Source organism: Ylistrum balloti, unplaced genomic scaffold (genome assembly GCF_031769215.1).
Source record: "Ylistrum balloti isolate Yb309-2 unplaced genomic scaffold, AGI_CSIRO_Ybal_v1 Utg370388, whole genome shotgun sequence".
Classification (NCBI taxonomy): domain Eukaryota; kingdom Metazoa; phylum Mollusca; class Bivalvia; order Pectinida; family Pectinidae; genus Ylistrum; species Ylistrum balloti.
Window position 1 is genome coordinate 264,105 of NW_026782269.1, and position 20,339 is coordinate 284,443.

General features: G+C 36.3%; 2 protein-coding genes across 2 annotated transcripts in view; one reads left to right on the forward strand and one right to left on the reverse strand.

Annotated features, from left to right (window-relative positions):
• Positions 1-2,457: 2,457 nt before the first annotated feature.
• Positions 2,458-20,339, reverse strand: part of LOC132554257 (carboxypeptidase B-like) — a 39,178-nt gene continuing 21,296 nt past the window's right edge. The window contains exons 2-12 of the mRNA XM_060218565.1: positions 16,538-16,617; positions 15,478-15,553; positions 12,556-12,692; positions 12,149-12,248; positions 11,604-11,708; positions 10,749-10,853; positions 8,784-8,876; positions 8,349-8,445; positions 6,450-6,655; positions 5,921-6,005; positions 2,458-2,793 (exon numbers count right to left, since the gene is read on the reverse strand). Of these exons, the coding sequence (XP_060074548.1) occupies positions 2,591-2,793; positions 5,921-6,005; positions 6,450-6,655; positions 8,349-8,445; positions 8,784-8,876; positions 10,749-10,853; positions 11,604-11,708; positions 12,149-12,248; positions 12,556-12,692; positions 15,478-15,553; positions 16,538-16,614 (1,284 nt within the window). The 5' untranslated portion in view covers positions 16,615-16,617 and the 3' untranslated portion in view covers positions 2,458-2,590. The remainder of the gene's footprint in view (positions 2,794-5,920; positions 6,006-6,449; positions 6,656-8,348; positions 8,446-8,783; positions 8,877-10,748; positions 10,854-11,603; positions 11,709-12,148; positions 12,249-12,555; positions 12,693-15,477; positions 15,554-16,537; positions 16,618-20,339) is intronic.
• Positions 17,878-18,983, forward strand: LOC132554262 (uncharacterized protein DDB_G0284671-like). Its single transcript, XM_060218570.1, has 2 exons — positions 17,878-17,893; positions 18,343-18,983. Exons 1-2 carry the CDS (start codon positions 17,878-17,880, stop codon positions 18,981-18,983), a joined length of 657 nt encoding a protein of 218 aa, XP_060074553.1.

The following is a 20,339-nucleotide window of genomic DNA, read 5'->3' on the forward strand; positions in this document are numbered from 1 at the left end:
ATGAATAAGCAGAATAAAATCAGGTGTTCCGGAGTTGTAAGCGTCTTCTGTTTTATTGACGACGCTCGCCATATAAATCTCGGCCAATCTCGATTTGATTAGTGTTAAACAGCATATGATACAATGTAAAGTAAGGAGACATTGTAGACGGTACACAATGTCTTTGGTGTACTATAGCTTCGCCCAAAATTCAGCGACACTTTTTTTTGTAATTGGCATTGTTCTGTTGACGTGTTTGGGATAATCAGCCGTTGTTTCTGTCATTACAAACCCAGTGTACTGTTTCTTGTAATTTTAAAGATGGTCCCGTTACCTCAAGCTCAAAGGAATTCCTGAACCAGGTATAAAATAACAATACATTAAAAAACTTACTTGGCTCGATAACATGAATGATATGTGCCTATGTATCGATATATATATTTAGATGTACGATTGCGGTGTGGATACTGTGTGTATAGAATGGGAGTTAACATGTGTGAAGACACAGTGACAATGATATGTGTGTTTATCAACAAAAGGATTGTGATAAAAAGGAGATATTATTGGGCATAGTTTTTTGATAATATATGTTCTTACTTGATAAAACACTATGGATTTAATTTAACTATAAAGTGATGTTATCCCGTTGATCAGTGACCTATGTGACTACAATCACGGACATTTTGGTCCAAATGTGACAACTACTGCTTATGACAATGTGTACATAACAATGTACATGGAAAAGTGTCAAGTATTTTTACCGTTAGGCAATTTTGAGGCAAATTTCAAAATTGTCTAAAAACTCGTAACGTATACATGTAAATCTTATATTCTACTCTTGCAATTTAATGGAGAAATTTTTTTTTTTTAATTTGTTGGAATAAAAAATTACGTCTTTTCCTGTTCCTCGTTTTGATTATTGGAGGTATCAGGTAATCTCTAAACGTCTTCTAGTTGAGAAATACAATTTCATCCGTTTGACTGGGGAATAAGGATGAAATTAATTTCTCCGTGGTATGTTTTTTCAATAGGTGGCGTGTTAGGTATTAGCACGTGCGAGTCGTGCTAATACACGTGTCCTGGTACCCGGGTCCGTCATTCAGGCGATTCGGGTAGCGCTGTACACACGCAATTTTTTGTTTTTAGTAGGTGTAAGGATTTTTTTCCCGTAAGCTTATTAAGTTTTTTTGGAAGAATTATAATAATATTAATCAATTGAAATGAATTTAGATAATTTCGTTTGCTATTCAATCCAAACCAGTATTTAATAATTGAAGTTGTTTTCAAATGTAAGCAAGTTGCGCGTGCTTATGAAGAACAATACATGTTTCTGTTAAATATTAAACGATGTGGCAATAAATCATGCAGTACCCTCTGTCGCTGTGAAAATACAGTTAATGGTTGTTGTTATCATTATCCTATTGGATAATTAAAAGGAGAAAATCTATAATGTGTTTTGACTTGACGCTAAAGAGTAATCCGTGTTCTAATGCGGAAATCTAAAACATTTGTTCGTCATGGTCACCCGCATTTTGTGCATAAACAAATTCACCATCTTAAAAGTGACTTGGATCATCTGTAATATTTTACCTTTAGGGTTGTAATTCAATTATACTCTATTTTATTGATTGGTCAGTAAAATGTTTGTCGTTAATCGACGGCACTTAAGACATTTTTATAAGTTGGTGCTATTGAAAAAGACATATTTTAGTTAATGGGGAATCACAATTTAAAGACATTTTCTTGTGTAATATAATAAGATTTGTATATTTCCTTTTTGGTGAATATTGTGTATTGTATCTTTCTTTACTGCGTTCTTCGTTCCGTTTTCTCCTGTAAGTCTGGTCACGTGTGTGATGAAGACGTTAGTTTACCTCTCGTCACCACGTAAACCTACTTTCCTACAACAATCACTGTCTTATCTGAAGAGTTGTTTCTAATTTCAGGATATCTAGATAATTCATTTTTGCATACTTCCTTTCTAGATAAAGTAACTCCAGAGTACAGAAGGCTAAGTATGATAAAATCCAATACATAACTAGGACGTAAATAGGACCATGTATTTCAGAAAGTGTATGCTGATATATAAACCATGCTCATGCTGTATGGCAAATAAAATAAATCTCAATAATTAAACATACAGATCTGGCGAAAAGGAAACGAATTTACAAAGAAGAGACATGACCAAACATAGGGCCAGTTTTATAGTAAATAGAGTCATGTTTCTTTAACAACTCTGGAGGAATTATATTGCGACCATGACGTAGACGATTAAGAAATTGTGTTTGATTACAGTATATATACAATATGATCGAAAAATAAAATTACGGAGAATGTGAAGTAAACATGACCTTATCCAAGTCATCCGGTGTTTTCAGATGATACCCTGAGAGAACCATAAAGTAAAGTAAAGCCAATCATCTTTTTTGACATTTTTAATTCAGACTTACAAAGTTCGAATTTTAAAAATGTGTCACATACGTTTTTTCTTAAGTTTTGGTGAAGGTTAACACGTGAATCTGTTTTAGCAACTACAATATCTCTAATAGGAAAAGACTGGAAAACAAGAAAATTCTTCAGAGGGGAGCGAATCCGTCAGAGTAGTGGAAATTTAGGAGGGAACACCAGAAATTCTTGCTTTGAGTTCTTTAGCTAGAGCTTTGACCCCTTCCCAAGTTTCTGTGACAGTATCAGAAATTTGGTCCTCAGGTAACTGGAAACCATATCGTCCTTTGTCCCTTAGTTCTAGAGTGTACGAATATTTTATTTCCGCTGCACCCTTAGCCCAGTCATCGGATCCTCCGGCTGCCGAATCTGTTGAATTAAGAAAACTTTACATTAAAAAAATATCCGCTTGTACCTATTTCACACCGCACATGCAACATAATTATAAAATGGAATTCCGTTAAACTATCTATGCGTGTATCAGCCGTTCAGTACAAAGTCCCAATGAAGCCATTTTCATAAGAAAACCATGATGTGACATAGTAAAGAAACCAGTTGCAGAGCAAGTTGAAGAGCATCAAGCATGTCGAAGTTCTTATTGTAATTAGAAAAAAAAGAATATTTCCCAATAAGACCACTAACGACAAAAATAATAATAATAATAATAATAATTCAGAAGCGTTGTTCACATTAGGTAAAAGCACATAAAAATATCAACATTTGAACATAGCTATAATCCAAAATTAGATTCCATAATTCTATGGCAAACTATCAACAAAACAAACATTTACATAGAGACTCCTTCAAAAATACAAAGAGAATAAGATCAGATGTTCTGGAAGAGTAAGCGTCTTCTGCTTCATCGACAACATCAAACGCGTCCAGCTTCATATCGCACAACGGAATAGAATATTTCTCAATGAGATTACTATAACGATCGTAAAACTTCATATCCATTAACTAGATCTCTTTTGAAACCGCGTGCTACGAGCCAACCTCGATCCTGATAGATAACTCCATCGGTGAAAGCTATCAAATGTGAATTCTCTCACATCTTTCGTAAGAATTCAGTCACTTCTGTACTAATAGGAAATTCTCTGACCATCACTTCCAGTTGATAATTTAGCAACTTCACTTCTGTAAAATGGTTTATCTTCAATTAATCCGATTCACTAGTCTACTTTATTCGTCATTTAGCATGGCTTATTTCCTGTAATATGATAATCTTGTTCTTTATCAATTATTTCAGTCCACCTCGGTCTTAAACTCCACTTTACAGCATCGAGATACCCAGGCAACCCGTGCTCTCTATTCATCACCACTCTCACTTCACGACCTCGAGATACCTAGGCAACCTGTGCTTTTTATAAATCACCACTTGACTTTACGGCATCGAGATACCCAGGCAACCTGTGCTCTCTGTAATCACCACTCTCACTTTACGACCTCGAGATACACAGGCAAGATGTGCTCTCTATAAATCACAACTCTCACTTTATGGCATCGAGATACCCAGACAACCTGTGCTCTCTATGAATCACCACTTCACTTTTACGGCCTCGAGATCTTGAAGTAAGCTGTTCTCCATGAATCACCACTCCACTTTTTCGGCCTCGATATAACAAAGTAAGTTGTGTTCTGTATGAATCACCGTTCCACCTTTGCAGTCTCGAGATAACCAGGCAAGTTTTGTTTCTTATAAATCGCAATTGATCTTCCATTCCTCTATATACCACCAATCCATCACCACTGCGATGATCAATTACCTTGTATTTTATACGAATTACATTACACCTTACCTACCTAAAAATAATCAAATGACGAATACATCAACAAAAGTGTTTGTTTCGCTCACATTATTTAGAAGCTTACGTATTACCGGCATTTTATCTGATGCACCAGACAATTAATTCAGCAGCTATTTCACTAGATATATATGTAAATCTGTGGGAATTCGTTCCTGTAAGTTAATCTATTATCATCGGTACCAGATAAAGAATATAAGCATTTGTATTGCTGTAATTTAATGTATTAACATCGACACCTGATAAATAATTTAAGCATTTTTATTGATGCAAGTTAACATATTGTCACGGTACCAGATAAAGAATTTAAGCAGTTTTATTGCTGTAATTTAATCTATTAACACCGGTACCAGATAAATAATTCAACTTTTATCATTTTGCTGTAAATTAGTCTGTTTACGTTGCAGATGATAAATGATAATTAGCTGCCAGATCATGCTTCATTTACAGGAGATAAAATGATAAATGCCTTAAGATTATCCATACTTTTATACAAAGGAGTGAAACCTTTGACACAGAATAATACATCCATCTTTCCGAAGAACTCGCTTCAATCAACCATAGCTATTGAAATCTATGGCAATTAGTTCAAAATAAAACTCACACATTTTAATTGTGTAAGTTAACTTGTTGATCTCCGTATCAGAAAACAATTCAACCGTTTTGATTGTTGTAAATTTTAGAGCTTTCTCCTGCAAGGAAGGTGAATGGCGGTATAAATATACGGCTGTGAACTATACCGAATCGTATTTAGTAAAATATATGTCCAAATCAAAGAAGAAATATACGGAGGACGAAAACAAAAGATACGATCGAGTTTCTTGTTGACAACAGCTTTGTTGCGTTTGGCGGTAAGACCTTCTAACAGACTATTGACATACCTATGGGAACTAACTGTGGCCTCTGCTGGCTGACTTGTTCTTGTTTTCATACGAAGCAAAATTTATTGAAGAGCTAACAAAACAGGCCACAAGCATCTTGCAATGATGTTTAATTTCACTTTCAGATATATTGGTGACGTCTTCTCTTTAAATAACAAGAAATTTATTGACAACGTCAATAGTATATACCAACACGAATTGGAAACCAAAGACAAGACAGACTCTTCTACATCAGCTACTTATCTCCATCTTTGCATACATGAAAACAAAGGTGGCCAGCTTTTCTCCAACCCGTATAATGAACGTGATGATTTCCTTGTTGTGAATTTTCCATTTCTGGAAGTTTAATGGTCGCAATAACGATCTCATTGAAAAACATTCTACTACTTTGTATGATATGATGCTGTACGTGTTTGATGCTCGTTAATTTAACTGTTGGTTCCGTTATTATATACATGGTTCTCATTTGTGAACGTATCATTACTTACTTGACCAAGGTTTACATGGCGGGTGTCGCGGATGAAGCAGAGAACGCTTCCTCTTACGGAACACCTGGTCTTTTTTGTACTATTTCAGGAGTCTTCGTTTAAATATTTCTTTAATTAATGTTTTCCTCTCTGTTTATGGAATTTGAGTTGCAATGTTGGTATTTTTCTATGTTTTTTTAAATTAGATGTACATTTTTTTTTCAATTGTCTATATTAGTTGATCATCGAAATGCTCTAGGTGACAAGAAGTCCTCGCCTTATTTAACAGCAGTAAACCAAGCGACTCGACGAAAACTATCAAGGTTTCTGCAGGTATACTTACATAAAACTTCAGTCGACGTTCCCAAACTGTATCGGGTGCGGCTCTGCGCATACAGTGCTTCGATGGCGGCAAATCCGGCGCTTTCCTAACAGATATTAAAACAAATGACATGTGTCTTTCTACTTTAGATACAGTGTAGGAAATGACTTCATTAGTACATATCAGTACAAGGTGACATTTTGATGAGATTGTCGGTGTGGTGAGGGGGTGACATTTTAATGAGATTGTCGGTGTGGTGAGGGGGTGACATTTTGATGAGATTGTCGGTATGGTTTGGGGGTGACATTTAGATGAGATTGTCGGTGTTATGAGGATGTGACATTTTAATGAGATTGTCGGTGTGGTGAGGGGGTGACATTTTGATGAGATTGTCGGTATGGTTAGGATGTGACTTCACTACATGTTGTGATGATTATGCTGCTGTTTCATAAGAGTGTTGCTATGATGAAAATATAAGAGTATTGAAGGATATTTTTAGTAGTTAATAGATGATAGTTAAAGTCATGAGGCTATATTGATTTTAAGTTACCAGGTCAGCGTAGTCTTCCGGCTTTTCAGAAGTATATCCCCAAGGAAAGAGCCACATCTGACCGTACGAGTGAACAGTCAGATAAGCGACAAAGTTCTGATCCGAATTGTCCAAAATGTAGCGACTGATACCGTCCGACTCCACTTCACTAAAGGCTTCAGTACCTGTGTAAATGTCGGAACAGGCATCCATACTTCCTCCGGTACCTAAGAGTTATGGCAATCGTAAAAACGTCATTGATAGCAAACAACATAATATAAAACTTTAGAATGATCTGAAATTTTAAAGTAAAATTATATCATGTAAAACACATCTTTTGAAGATAAAAATTCTAATGAATGCTGGAGGTTATTTTGATTAACAAAATAAGAAACAAGATGTCCGCGAGACTTTACTTACTACGTCCGTCATAGGTCAAAGGAGCAATTTGCGAGAAGAAAGGGAAGGCAATTAATGTTGAGTGTCTGATCAACATTTACAAACAGTGTCAGCTGTGTAATGGTAGAAGAAACAACAAGTACACCAACAAGGCAATAACATTCCAATATCTATGAAACCTACTCTAGTTACTGATCCATCAATTTTACAAAGGTCATTACTCAATAAATAACAGGGGAAAGTTTTGAGTACTGCTGAAAATATCGAGCGGACACTGTTTAGGCTATTGTAATTAGATGCCATAACTGTATGGATTACAGGCCTAAAGTTGCGGTTATCCATATTGAACTATAATGGTAATGAACTTCACTTTGTTTGAAGATAATCCATTGACAACTAATTGAGATATCGAGCAGCCACTGGTTTGAAAATTGAATAAAGGACCATAACTCCGTGAATTAGTCGGAAAAAAGCAGTTATTGTTTTTTTTTCCGATAGATTTTGATAATAAACCTTCCTAATTGGATTGAAAATAAATCTGTTGATTAATTCTCATTTAAATGAAGCCTGTCCATTTTATCTTGTTTAACTGTCACGCGTTTCTAACCAAACTAAAGCCCGCCCATTTTATCTTGTTTACCTGTCACGCGTTTCTTACCAAACTAAAGCCCGCCCATTTTATCTTGTTTAACTGTCACGCGTTTCTAACCAAACTAAAACCCGACCATTTCATCTTGTTTAACTGTCACGCGTTTCTAACCAAACTAAAACCCGTTCATTTTATCTTGTTTAACTGTCACGCGTTTCTAACCAAACTAAAACCCGACCATTTTATTTTGTCTTAAGTGTCACGCGTGTATAAATAAACGAAAAAACCTTCCATAGTATCCTTTTTGTCACGCGATTCTTACTAAACTGAAGCCTGTCCATTTCCTCATTTTCACTATAACGCGATGCTAACCAAATTAAAACCCGCCCATTTGATCGTATTTTACTGCTGCGCAATTCTCAACATTTCTACCACCATTCTCCCGTCTTGTTCTATGTATACCAGCTTTCAGTTATATGAACGCCAATCTGGTCAAGGGTATGGATACTTATTCAGTGGTCAACGTGAGACCTCCACCAAACAGTAATACGGGTAGATATAAATGTAATATTTAAATTCTGTGTTAAATTCGCCTACATATCATTTTTATGCCAAATTTGGTATATGAGACTGTACATTACAATTATCAGTGATTCGGTCAGTGTTGGAATTGATAAACCTAAATGTCCCCTACGTTGAAACAAAATTGGCCGCCGGGCATTTTCTTTTCTGTATCAATGTAGTGAACTTTTACACATTAAGTTGATGACTTTTACAAAAATAAGTTACTCTATAAAGCTATCATTTTTTAAGAGAACAGATTTCTTATCAAGCATGTAAGTTGGCCACAAAAGCATTATCATCACCATAAAAAACTAGATTACAAAGTTTGTCACCTTCGTCTGCTAGAGTTGTATTATGCAAGTTATTACCTGGGTCGTACATGAAGCCGAAGTTGCGATTTAAATCTACACCACGACAATTAAGACTTTCTCCGTTTACTCGTCGGTTCTTTCTCCACAGTCGGTCCTAAACAACGAAAACATACATCCATTTAAAGATGCAAATTTAAAAATAAAATAGTCATTGTAAAACAAAATTGGAAAAATTATTATTCTCTGTAATATATATATACATACATACATGTACCGATGATCGATGTGTGTGTGTGTGTGTGTGTGTGTGTGTGTGAGAGAGAGAGAGAGAGAGAGAGAGAGAGAGAGACGCACACACAGACAGAGAGAGAGACAGGGAGAGACAGAGAGAGAGAGACAGAATGACAGAGACAGAGAGAGACATGCTAGTTTTTTCACAATACGTATAGCTAAATGGATAAACTAATTGATAATTCACTAGTATATACTCACCATATTGTGACTGTAGGCATAACCGTCTGGGTTAAGAACGGGGACGATATGCCAGTTGAAATCACTTAGCAGCGAGTGGTTACCATGTAGTAACTGTAATAGAATAACACCGTAAAAACACAGCAATGAATATTTTCTACTTTACATTAGTGGCAGTTTAAAAAAAAAAACATCCTCCAGTAAAGACAATAGCTATTCAAATGTAGTATCTTTCAACCTTGTTGGAAAACTAATTCTTTTACTAAGAACAAACAAATGTGTCCTTTCAGAGTTCAGTAAAGATCATGAGGTCCACTGGGCTTGTACCATCTGTAAGATTTTGTGATAGTTACAATTGCTTTATTCAAACTGCAGGAGAATTAATCTAAATATGTATCTTCTATTGGACCCTTTCTATCTTATTATCCCCTATTTGGCCCCGCCCCTCTGATCCCAGGGTGTTAATCGTTTAGGGGCTTAAGCTTTTCCCTTCTTCCTTAATTGCCATCGACCGTATTGCCCATTGTTCATACAAAATTAAGCTACTTTCAAAATTGGGTAAAAAATATTTTCGTTTTAAAAGATGGATTTTTTAGCGTTTCTTCCATTTTCCCGTCTTAAACCTCTGGTTCGTGTGGAGTGAGAATGGCCATTATTTAAAAAAAACTGCTCAGTATGCTTAATTTCTGTCATTTCTAAAGAAGGAGACTAAAGAATATGCTCAATTCCCCCTATTTGGCCCTCAAGCTCCAGGGGTCAAAGATCCATAATTTTTATACAAAATCGATTCTCATTTTTCAAGGATGCTTCAGTCAAAGTTTGATTATTGAAGCATGACTTATTACAATGGTGTTAACAAATCATTGTTTCCTTTTTGTTAGAATTTACAGGCAATATTTACATGTACATTTACAAGTCATCCAAACTTAATAGTTTGATGTCTAACTTTTTGACCCCAAAAATAATCTCAGGGAAGCTCTCTCAAGCAATGTGTGAAGTCTAAGTTTAATTTGTCTACGTAGGAATAAATGTTCACGTTATTGTGACAGTGATCTTTAACTCTGGCCTTTCACATAAAAAGGCAATGTCGTTTGGGAAGCATTTTGTGCAATTTGTGATAACATTTGGTCTCACGAAACTGGAATTATCACACAGAGACTAGTTTCTATTTAGAAGTATGATGACTTAAATTTTGACCTTTCAACCGGAAAGGCAACCGGAAGCTAGCACTCCTGTGTGAAGATTGGCTTTTATCGGTCAACTTATACTTGCGTCACTGTCTGGTGGTCCGGAGTAATTCCCCATCAATAATTAGAGAGGTAGTTGGAAGTTGGAAATCTTCCTCTAGGTTTGCACTGATGACTTTTTGTTTATATAAGCTATAATTTAACGAACAGGTTTCTGTTGCTTAAGTCAAGAGAATCTTCTTCGGATCCCGCTGTCTTAAAAGCATACCTCCACGGTTGACTGGCGTTACTGTACCGATTTATTGCCCGTACATGTAGTCCACTCATAGAGGCAATCTCCTCCATGCAGTCAACCCAATCGGGCAACACCAGAGACAACTTTCTTCCAAAGTCACGATTTCATCAAAGCCACCCTGGCTTCCAGTTTTAGTAACAAAGGGGCGTTTTCAAATTCCAGGGGTAAGAATCGCACTAATTACCAATGGTGGTCTTGACCTTTGACCTCTTTACCCCATACTCAATCAGCCAGAATTGCAATATCCTTTTCCAATCTGGATAAATAGTAAAAGGCATCCAGCGCACGACTATGATGACGTCATTAATAGGAACATTGACACATCGTCGGCTCGCCGTCAAAATGACAGTTCCACTTGACTTATTGCACGGCCGATAATGTATTTATATTTTATATCAAGTTGAAACCGGTAAAAGACAGTAAGTTAGGAATGAAAATGTTAACATAAGTATTGAAAGTTCGCAGTGTGATGTTGTATAAAGACTCTACATAACAAGGACGTACCTGTTTGATAGCATGCAAACAAAAGGCAGGCGATATCCATTCTCTAGCGTGAATTCCACAGTCAATAAAAATCGATTGATTAACCTTTTTTTCCGGGTGAGATATCTGAAAAAAATATAACGGAATAAAACCGTGTAAAAGGAAAGGACAGCTCGGTTTATCAATACAATACAATACTCTACAATACAATACAATACAATACAATACTACACAATACAATAGTTTTGTGTCATACACCATACTGTTTTTTAAATACAATAAGGTGGTGTACAGCTTAGTGATGTCCGGCTGTATTCAGCTTACTTAGACACTCTCAGATTTACCGTTGCTATATTCTATTGGTATTAAACCATATAAAAGAGAGACGGAGAACAAATGTCGGCTTATAAATACAAGAGATTCCAGAGGGATCTGGCACCAACGATTGTTTTGATCGTCCGGGGAATGAACGAGAGTGTGAAGTCATTTATCAAATTCTTAAGAAGCATTTCGTCGCAATAGCAATTTTGTATTGCAAGCAGTCTGACCGTAAGTTGTTGTTTTATCCACTCTGCTCCTTATCCGAGCACCCTATTCACCCACAGGTCAGTAGTCGACACGAGTAAGGTCATTTCTCAGAGACTTCGGAAAGACAAAACTTCAGGTCGAACAGCTAGACGAGCCAGCAGTAAAACCTGATATTTAGAGATCTAATATAAACGAAGGATGTCCGTATTCTTATCAACCAGCTTTTTGTTGTTTTATATGGTAGACCAGCACTTTGCAAATTGACACCTTACCTGTGTTACTGCTATGATAGTACGAATTATGCATCATTCTAGTAGTTGATGGAGCTATGAAGGTTTTTTTACCTACCTTCACTACATGTATTTCGTTTTCATCGACAGTTCTGTTCGGGAAGTAATCCACGCTCATGTACGAGCTATTTTGTTGAGCCTGCCATATAACATACTGGTTGATCTGTAATGATTATGTAAAAAACGCCATTGATTAACAAATCTATATATAAAATAACGCATAATCTATCAGTGAAGTCATATTGATGTCATCGCCATGTCACAATAATCGATATAATGACCATTACTTCAGTGCCATGCGAATACACAAAAGGTTTCAATATTCTCTGTAAGTTAACGGTAATAAGAATGAAATCTCGGACAACGGATGGTTACATAATATAAGCATGCCATTAATTTTTGTGTGTACGTCTCAACATTCTATGGTTTCGCTCTGTTATGTTTTCACGAAGCTGAAAACACCAGTATGTATCATGTATGCTTTACTGTTTTGTTTTAACTTACAGCACCTTGATATTGTTCCAATTATGCTAGAAAATGTGTAAGATATGCAATTCTAATCAAGTTATTGGACCTGTACAGGATAAAACAGTATTAACTTACTTCATCTAGTGTGAAATATTTCCACTCCAGATCGATAAACGCATCATTAAACTTAACTGAACGCCGCTCTCTCCGTCTTCTGTCCTCCGTGTCTATCAGGCTGTAATTAAGAGAACATTACGTCAGTATCTAGGCTATAGTTAAACGTACACATTTACGTCAGTCAACAATCTCTTTTTCTCAATTTCTTTATATGGTTTTCTATATAGAAAGTGACATCCTTGGCTCATCAAAACGAGCTAATTGATACAAAATAGAAAGATCTCGATTTCATTAAGCAATAACACAACTCTTAATTTCTGACGAAGCGTGATGTTTTTCCATTCTGACATGCACGAAACAATTGTTCGCAATTACACAGATATTTGCTCATTATCAACACGTACATATTTTACTGGCATTCATACCTTTGCACGTCATTGATCCAGATGCTTACGGCCGTCTCCATTTGCCGTAATTTGGCTAGAAAAGGTTCGAGAGAATGTGGGCCTACTCTCACATGGAGACTGTCGTTGAGGTATTTTGGGAGGTGCCAAAAGTCAAGCTGACCGTCGCAAAGAGATATAACAGTCACATACATAACATATATGCTCTTTGTTATGACAAAATAGGCTGTACTGCTTTCATTACAAAAGTCCAATATTTCTAATTTTCACTTTCTGACTATATCGATAATCTGCTTTTAAAAAACATTTGAGAAGAACAATAATATGTTATGTTTTATATTCTCACAAAATCAGCTACTAGATATTTTTATATTCACACAAATTATATTAGGTTTCAAGGAATCTTAAACACTAGCAGGAAGAATTTTGACTTGGATACGATTTACATTTTCCTTTGCCTTTTATTCCTTACAACAAAGAAGCCTTTTTTTTACGGGAAAAAAGAACAAATGACATCTAAAGATATTTTATAAAAGATAATGAAATTCCTTCAGGTGGAAGAAAAAGAGTCGAACAGTTAAATTTCGAAGATTCCACATGGACAAGTATGTTCTCGTTACCATTTTAAGTTATTAATAATTCTAAACTTCAGTGGTTTCAGTATAAAGTTCTACATTATATTTTGACTACAAATTCATTTTTAAGGCAAACATTGTTGATAGTCAATAATGTACTTTCTGTTTACCCGAGACAAAAATTGTAACACAAATACTGTGGGAATGTGAAAAAGTCCAGAATCTCTTACAAAGCTTAGAAATTCTCTTAGAAGCAATTTTTATCCCATAAACAAAAAGTCCTTTTGGTTTCTAGCCTATTCAGAATGTGTTTATCAAAATTGATAATGAGGTTGATATTGTCATTAAACCGTACATTTACAATTCTAGATGTTTTAAGAATTCTCTTGACATAAACACATTGGTAAATGTAATTAAGGATCAATATAAGGTTAAAAGATATATTGCTATATCAAAGGAAGAGACCTATTAAGAAATATTTAATGAAGAATGGAACAAATGGAACAAAATATTACTTCTTAAAAAACCCATTTTCCTTATACATGCTCTTGTTTTATTTTTCACTTGGCCTTGACAGTTTCTCCCGCCAAATTTGATAAATGTTAAAATAATGGTTATGCGTATTCTTGATCAGTACCCTGTTAATACTATTAACATTGCTTTGTCTCTGTTAGTCCATCTCTCCCTCCCTCGCCCTCTCTCTCCATTAAATAAATACAAAAACCATGTGTCTATGTAAATAAAGGAATATTTATCTTTAATGGTGTAGTGGTTTAATGCTAGTTAAGTTAACTGTTTCTTTGAACTATAATGTATACGATTGTCACAATATTGTCCGTTATAATAACGGATATCTTTGAGTCCATAATTAATGATGACTGAATGAAGCCTGTGTATGGATGGTGATGATTGTGGTGTGTGATGAAATTCATATGTAAAGATGCTGATGGTGACATAAGGTATTGTGATTATGTTAATGCTAAAGATGACTGTTGCCTTTCTAAGAGGTGTGATATGTTGCCGATACTAATGTGTGAGGTGCTGATATTGACGTACGATGGTGCTGATTATAACGATGACTGTTGCCTTTCTAAGAGGTGTGATATGTTGCCGATACTAATGTGTGAGGTGCTGATATTGACGTACGATGGTGCTGATTATAACGATGACTGTTGCCTTTCTAAGAGGTGTGATATGTTGCCGATACTAATGTGTGAGGTGCTGATATTGACGTACGATGGTGCTGATTATAACGATGACTGTTGCCTTTCTAAGAGGTGTGATATGTTGCCGATACTAATGTGTGAGGTGCTGATATTGACGTACGATGGTGCTGATTATAACGATGACTGTTGCCTTTCTAAGAGGTATGATATGTTGCCGATACTAATGTGCGAGGTGCTGATATTGACGTACGATGGTGCTGATTATAACGATGACTGTTGCCTTTCTAAGAGGTGTGATATGTTGCCGATACTAATGTGTGAGGTGCTGATATTGACGTACGATGGTGCTGATTATAACGATGACTGTTGCCTTTCTAAGAGGTGTGATATGTTGCCGATACTAATGTGTGAGGTGCTGATATTGACGTACGATGGTGCTGATTATAACGATGACTGTCGCCTTTCTAAGAGGTGTGATATGTTGCCGATACTAATGTGCGAGGTGCTGATATTGACGTACGATGGTGCTGATTATAACGATGACTGTTGCCTTTCTAAGAGGTGTGATATGTTGCCGATACTAATGTGTGAGGTGCTGATATTGACGTACGATGGTGCTGATTATAACGATGACTGTTGCCTTTCTACGAGGTGTAATGTTCCTGATAATGATTGTATGATCATGCAGACGGTGATGTGATGATACTGATATCGATGATTGTAGTGCGACTATATTTGTGTGATTGTGGGCTAAATGTTATGTAGACCCTATACAAGTAGATCGTTCACTGCTCAATATATAATTACATGTGTTATGAATAAATAAAAATATATATATATATTCTCTCGATATTAACTATGTCGCGTGCTTTATATTCTGAGGGAGTGAATGACCTTTAATCAAACTTCAACACAAATAGAATTTTTGTCCGAAGAATAACTAAAATCTTTGGTATCCAAATATGATATTTTTGAAAATAATAGCATTACAATTACCATTCTCCAAAACCTATTGAACATACTGACTATAAAATCTAATTGCTATTGTTAACCTTCTAACTACTAAACAACACTGTTAGTGTCAAATTATTGAATATAAGAACACAATTACGTATAGTGTTTTAAATATGTAAATCCACACAAGGCGATCTTAACACTTGAACACTTTACTGATAAGAAGCAATAAAATTCTTAGCTGTCACCTGGAATTCCTCCTCCATTTTTACGATGTCGTGTACATCCCTTGCAGTGCGTGGAATGATATTGAGCACCTTGTGTCTACAACATACAATCATGTCTCTTGTACTTGGTCTTTCCATTTAAAATATGGTATCTCTACTTCATAATTTGCCCAATGATTATATATTGATAGGAGTGATACAGAATCATACAAGGAACAGATTTTTTTCCGAAGTTAAAAATATCACAATTAAAATCTAAACCAGCAAAAGTCTTGAAAACTAAGTGCTCACGATTTCACATTACAATATTAAAACACCGTCTAAGAACATGAACTATTATTAACTATGTCCAACTTGATAAGACAAAATGTTGAGATCTCGAACGAACAATCCAGAAATGTAATACTTCGTTTACAAATACAAATTTGAATTTTTAAAAAATGTGAATGAATTAAACATGCACTGGTCTTAGAATACGTTAATTGAATATGGCCAAGGTTGTAATGAACTAAACAGAATGACAGGAAGGTAAACAACGTCACAATACAGTTCAGTACAACTATTAGAACCTGAAACTTCAAGCGAATACCACAAACGACATTCGAAAAATGGAACTGGGAAAATATCATTATGCAACTTGACTTAATAAGAATTTTACAAATTAGGATTATGTCCTCAAATATCAAGCCGTAATTCCAAAAATTGACAAAAAAAAAAAAAAAAAAACAAAAACAAAAAATAAAAAAAAAAAACCAAATGCATCTGTAAACGTAGATGATGACCTCGACTACCTAGACCTTACAATACAACTTATGTTCTTATTTTTCATACTGTTATCTGTGTTTATTTGAGATTAGTATGCTCCTTGAATGAGCGTCAGTCAGAACATTATGTTTTACGATTTTGTTTCAATTTATAGACTTAAATATTTATATTAAAAATTTAGGAAGACATAACAGAATCCAAATACAGTAAGAAAATAAATAAAATAAGATAAAGTAAAATAGATATTATCGTAACACAGGAAAAGTATGTAACAAAGCTCTGTAATATTTCTATGAAAAGACATTTTTATACATACCCATCGTACCGTACTTTCTCAGACAGCGCCACTGCAGTTAAGGCACAGATCAGTGTTATACTCCCTAGAATGTTCATTGTCTGCGGACAAAAAAGCATCAGCTGAATTAAAACTGATAATAAAAGAAAATTTTAAAAGACAATGATAAAAACAAGAAGGAAAATTTAGTATGTATGGACGTGGTGACGTTTAGCTACCCATCTCAGAACCAACACCATCGGTTAGAATATAGACGAATTGCTTGAATAATTTATTCGATAATTTCCAAAAAGAATAATGTCACTTGAGCAAAACGCCTACTACTGACATTCAGTTGGTCAGCTTTTTATGGAGACAAATGAATAATTCCGTACTTTCTATATAGCATCACTTATATTATCTATATTTCATGGATAGACTGTCAACTTCGAGGTATTACTTTCGTGTTAAAAAAGTTTCAAAATATAACATACGTGTATTTAACTACCATATATAACAGCAGTACAATTATATGTGCTAGGATATTACTAACAATCTCCCTGTATTAACATGTGCACAAGAAATAGTAAATGATACAAAGTATACACATAGTTTATCAGCAAAGTCTTGTACGACACGACAGAGCATTCAACATAATATCCTTAGGCATAATGTCACACTTATGTTGTTGGACTATCGTAACTGGGTAACTTACCGGTAGGATACGAAAGAAGAATTATCTCGATTTATCAGACAGTCTACTTATACCCTTTGTAAAATTTACAAGTCTTGAAACAATCGACAGGTGCAGACATTTAACGTCATGTGACAAGAAATATCAAGTACTGGATTTATGGCTTACAGTTTCTTCAGGTAATGACGCCCAGCATCACCATATCGTCCTTATCATTAGTCACATTATCGTCCTTATCATTAGTCACATTACCGTCCTTATCAATAGTCACATTACCGTCCTTATCAATAGTCACCATACCGTCCTTATCAATAGTCACATTACCGTCCTTATCATTAGTCACTATACCGTCCTTATCAATAGTCACATTACCGTCCTTATCAATAGTCACATTACCGCCCTTATCATTAGTCACATTACCGTCCTTATCAATAGTCACATTTCCGTCCTTATCATTAGTCACCATACCGTCCTTATCATTAGTCACTATACCGTCCTTATCATTAGTCACTATACCGTCCTTATCAATAGTCACATTATCGTCCTTATCATTAGTCACTATACCGTCCTTATCAATAGTCACCATACCGTCCTTATCATTAGTCACTTTTGCTTTTGTAAAACCAGGTAAGGGACATTCATTTGATCTAACATAAACCTATCATCCTTTTTCTGGTTTATAACCAATATGAAAATGCGTATTTGTAATTCTGATAGTTGAAGAGGGCTGTTAGTTTATTTAGGCTGTGGTATAGTATTCTCGAATGTAGTGGGGTTAATTTTTGTAGTTTAACAGTTTCTTGTTAAAGACGTACCGTTTATAATCTTATATGTATACGTAAGGTTGCACTCTAATACGTTAGAGATTTTATGATGGCGACTGAGAAGTTTTGATATCTCCGAGCCATTGCGATCAAAATCAAAACTTCGAGACGATTTTCATAGTTTTGAAAATTAAAGATAATTTTCATCACATAACAGAGTACAGTAACAGTAACACACTGACGGGGTTTGAAGTCAAAATGTGCAGGACGTTATCAAACAGTGGCGACATCTACAATTCCTGTCGAAATCATGACAGGCCGATTATTGGATTAATAATTGATAAATAATATTGTTCACTTTCGACGTGGTGCTCAAACACAATCCCAAGGTGGTGCTCAAACACGATCACGATGTGGTGCTCAAACACGATCACAAAGTGGTGCTCAAACACGATCACAACGTGATGCTCAAACACGACCAAAACGTGGTGCTCAAACACGATCACAAAGTGGTGCTCAAACACGATCACAACGTGGTGCTCAAACAGGATCACAACGTGGTGATCAAACACAATCACAAAGTGGTGCTCAAACACGATCACAAAGTGGTGCTCAAACACGATCACAACGTGGTGTCCAAACACGATCACAAAGTGGTGCTCAAACACGATCACAAGGTGGTGCTCAAACACGATCTCAAAGTGGTGCTCAAACACGATCACAAAGTGGTGCTCAAACACGATCACAACGTGGTGCTCAAACACGATCACAACGTGGTGTCCAAACACGATCACAAGGTGGTGCTCAAACACGATCACAAAGTGGTGCTCAAACACGATCACAAAGTGGTGCTCAAACACGATCACAACGTGGTGCTCAAACACAATTAAAACGTGGTGCTCAAACACGATCACAACGTGGTGTCCAAACACAATCACAAGGTGGTGCTCAAACACGATCACAACGTGGTGCTCAAACACGATCACAAAGTGGTGCTCAAACACGATCACAAAGTGGTGCTCAAACATAATTAAAACGTGGTGTCCAAACACAATCACAAAGTGGTGTCCAAACACAATCACAACGTGGTGCTCAAACACAATTAAAACGTGGTGCTCAAACACAATCACAACGTGGTGTCCAAACACGATCACAAAACACGATCACAAAGTGGTGCTCAAACACGATCACAAAGTGGTGCTCAAACACGATCACAACGTGGTGCTCAAACACAATCACAAAGTGGTGCTCAAACACAATCACAACGTGGTGCTCAAACACAATTACAACCTGGTGCTCAAACACGATCACAATGTGGTGCTCAAATACGATCACAAAGTGGTGCTCAAACACGATCACAAAGTGGTGCTCAAACACGATCACAAAGTGGTTCTCAAACACAATCACAAAGTGGTGCTCAAACACGATCACAAAGTGGTGCTCAAACACAATCACAAAGTGGTGCTCAAACACGATCACAACGTGGTGCTCAAACACGATCACAACGTGGTGCTCAAACACGATCACAACGTGGTGCTCAAACACAATCACAACGTGGTGTCCAAACACAATCACAACGTGGTGTCCAAACACAATCACAAGGTGGTGCTCAAACACGATCACAAAGTGGTGCTCAAACACAATCACAAAGTGGTGCTCAAACACAATTAAAACGTGATGCTCACACACGATCACAACGTGGTGTCCAAACACAATCACAATTAAAACTCAAACACGATCACAACGTGGTGCTCAAACACGATCGCAACGTGGTGCTCAAACACAATCACAACGTGGTGTCCAAACACAATCACAAAGTGGTGTCCAAACACGATCACAAGGTGGTGCTCAAACACGATCACAACGTGGTGATCAAACACGATTATAATGTGGTGCTCAAACACGATCACAAAGTGGTGCTCAAACACGATCACAACGTGGTGTCCAAACACGACCACAAGGTGGTGCTCAAACACGATCACAAGGTGGTGCTCAAACACGATCTCAAAGTGGTGCTCAAACACGATCACAAAGTGGTGCTCAAACACGATCACAACGTGGTGCTCAAACACGATCACAAAGTGGTGCTCAAACACGATCACAAAGTGGTGCTCAAACATAATTAAAACGTGGTGTCCAAACACAATCACAACGTGGTGTCCAAACACAATCACAACGTGGTGCTCAAACACAATTAAAACGTGGTGCTCAAACACGATCACAACGTGGTGTCCAAACACGATCACAATGTGGTGCTCATACACGATCACAAAGTGGTGCTCAAACACGATCACAAAGTGGTTCTCAAACACGATCACAAATTGGTGCTCAAACACGACCACAACGTGGTGCTCAAACACGATCACAATGTGGTGCTCAAACACGA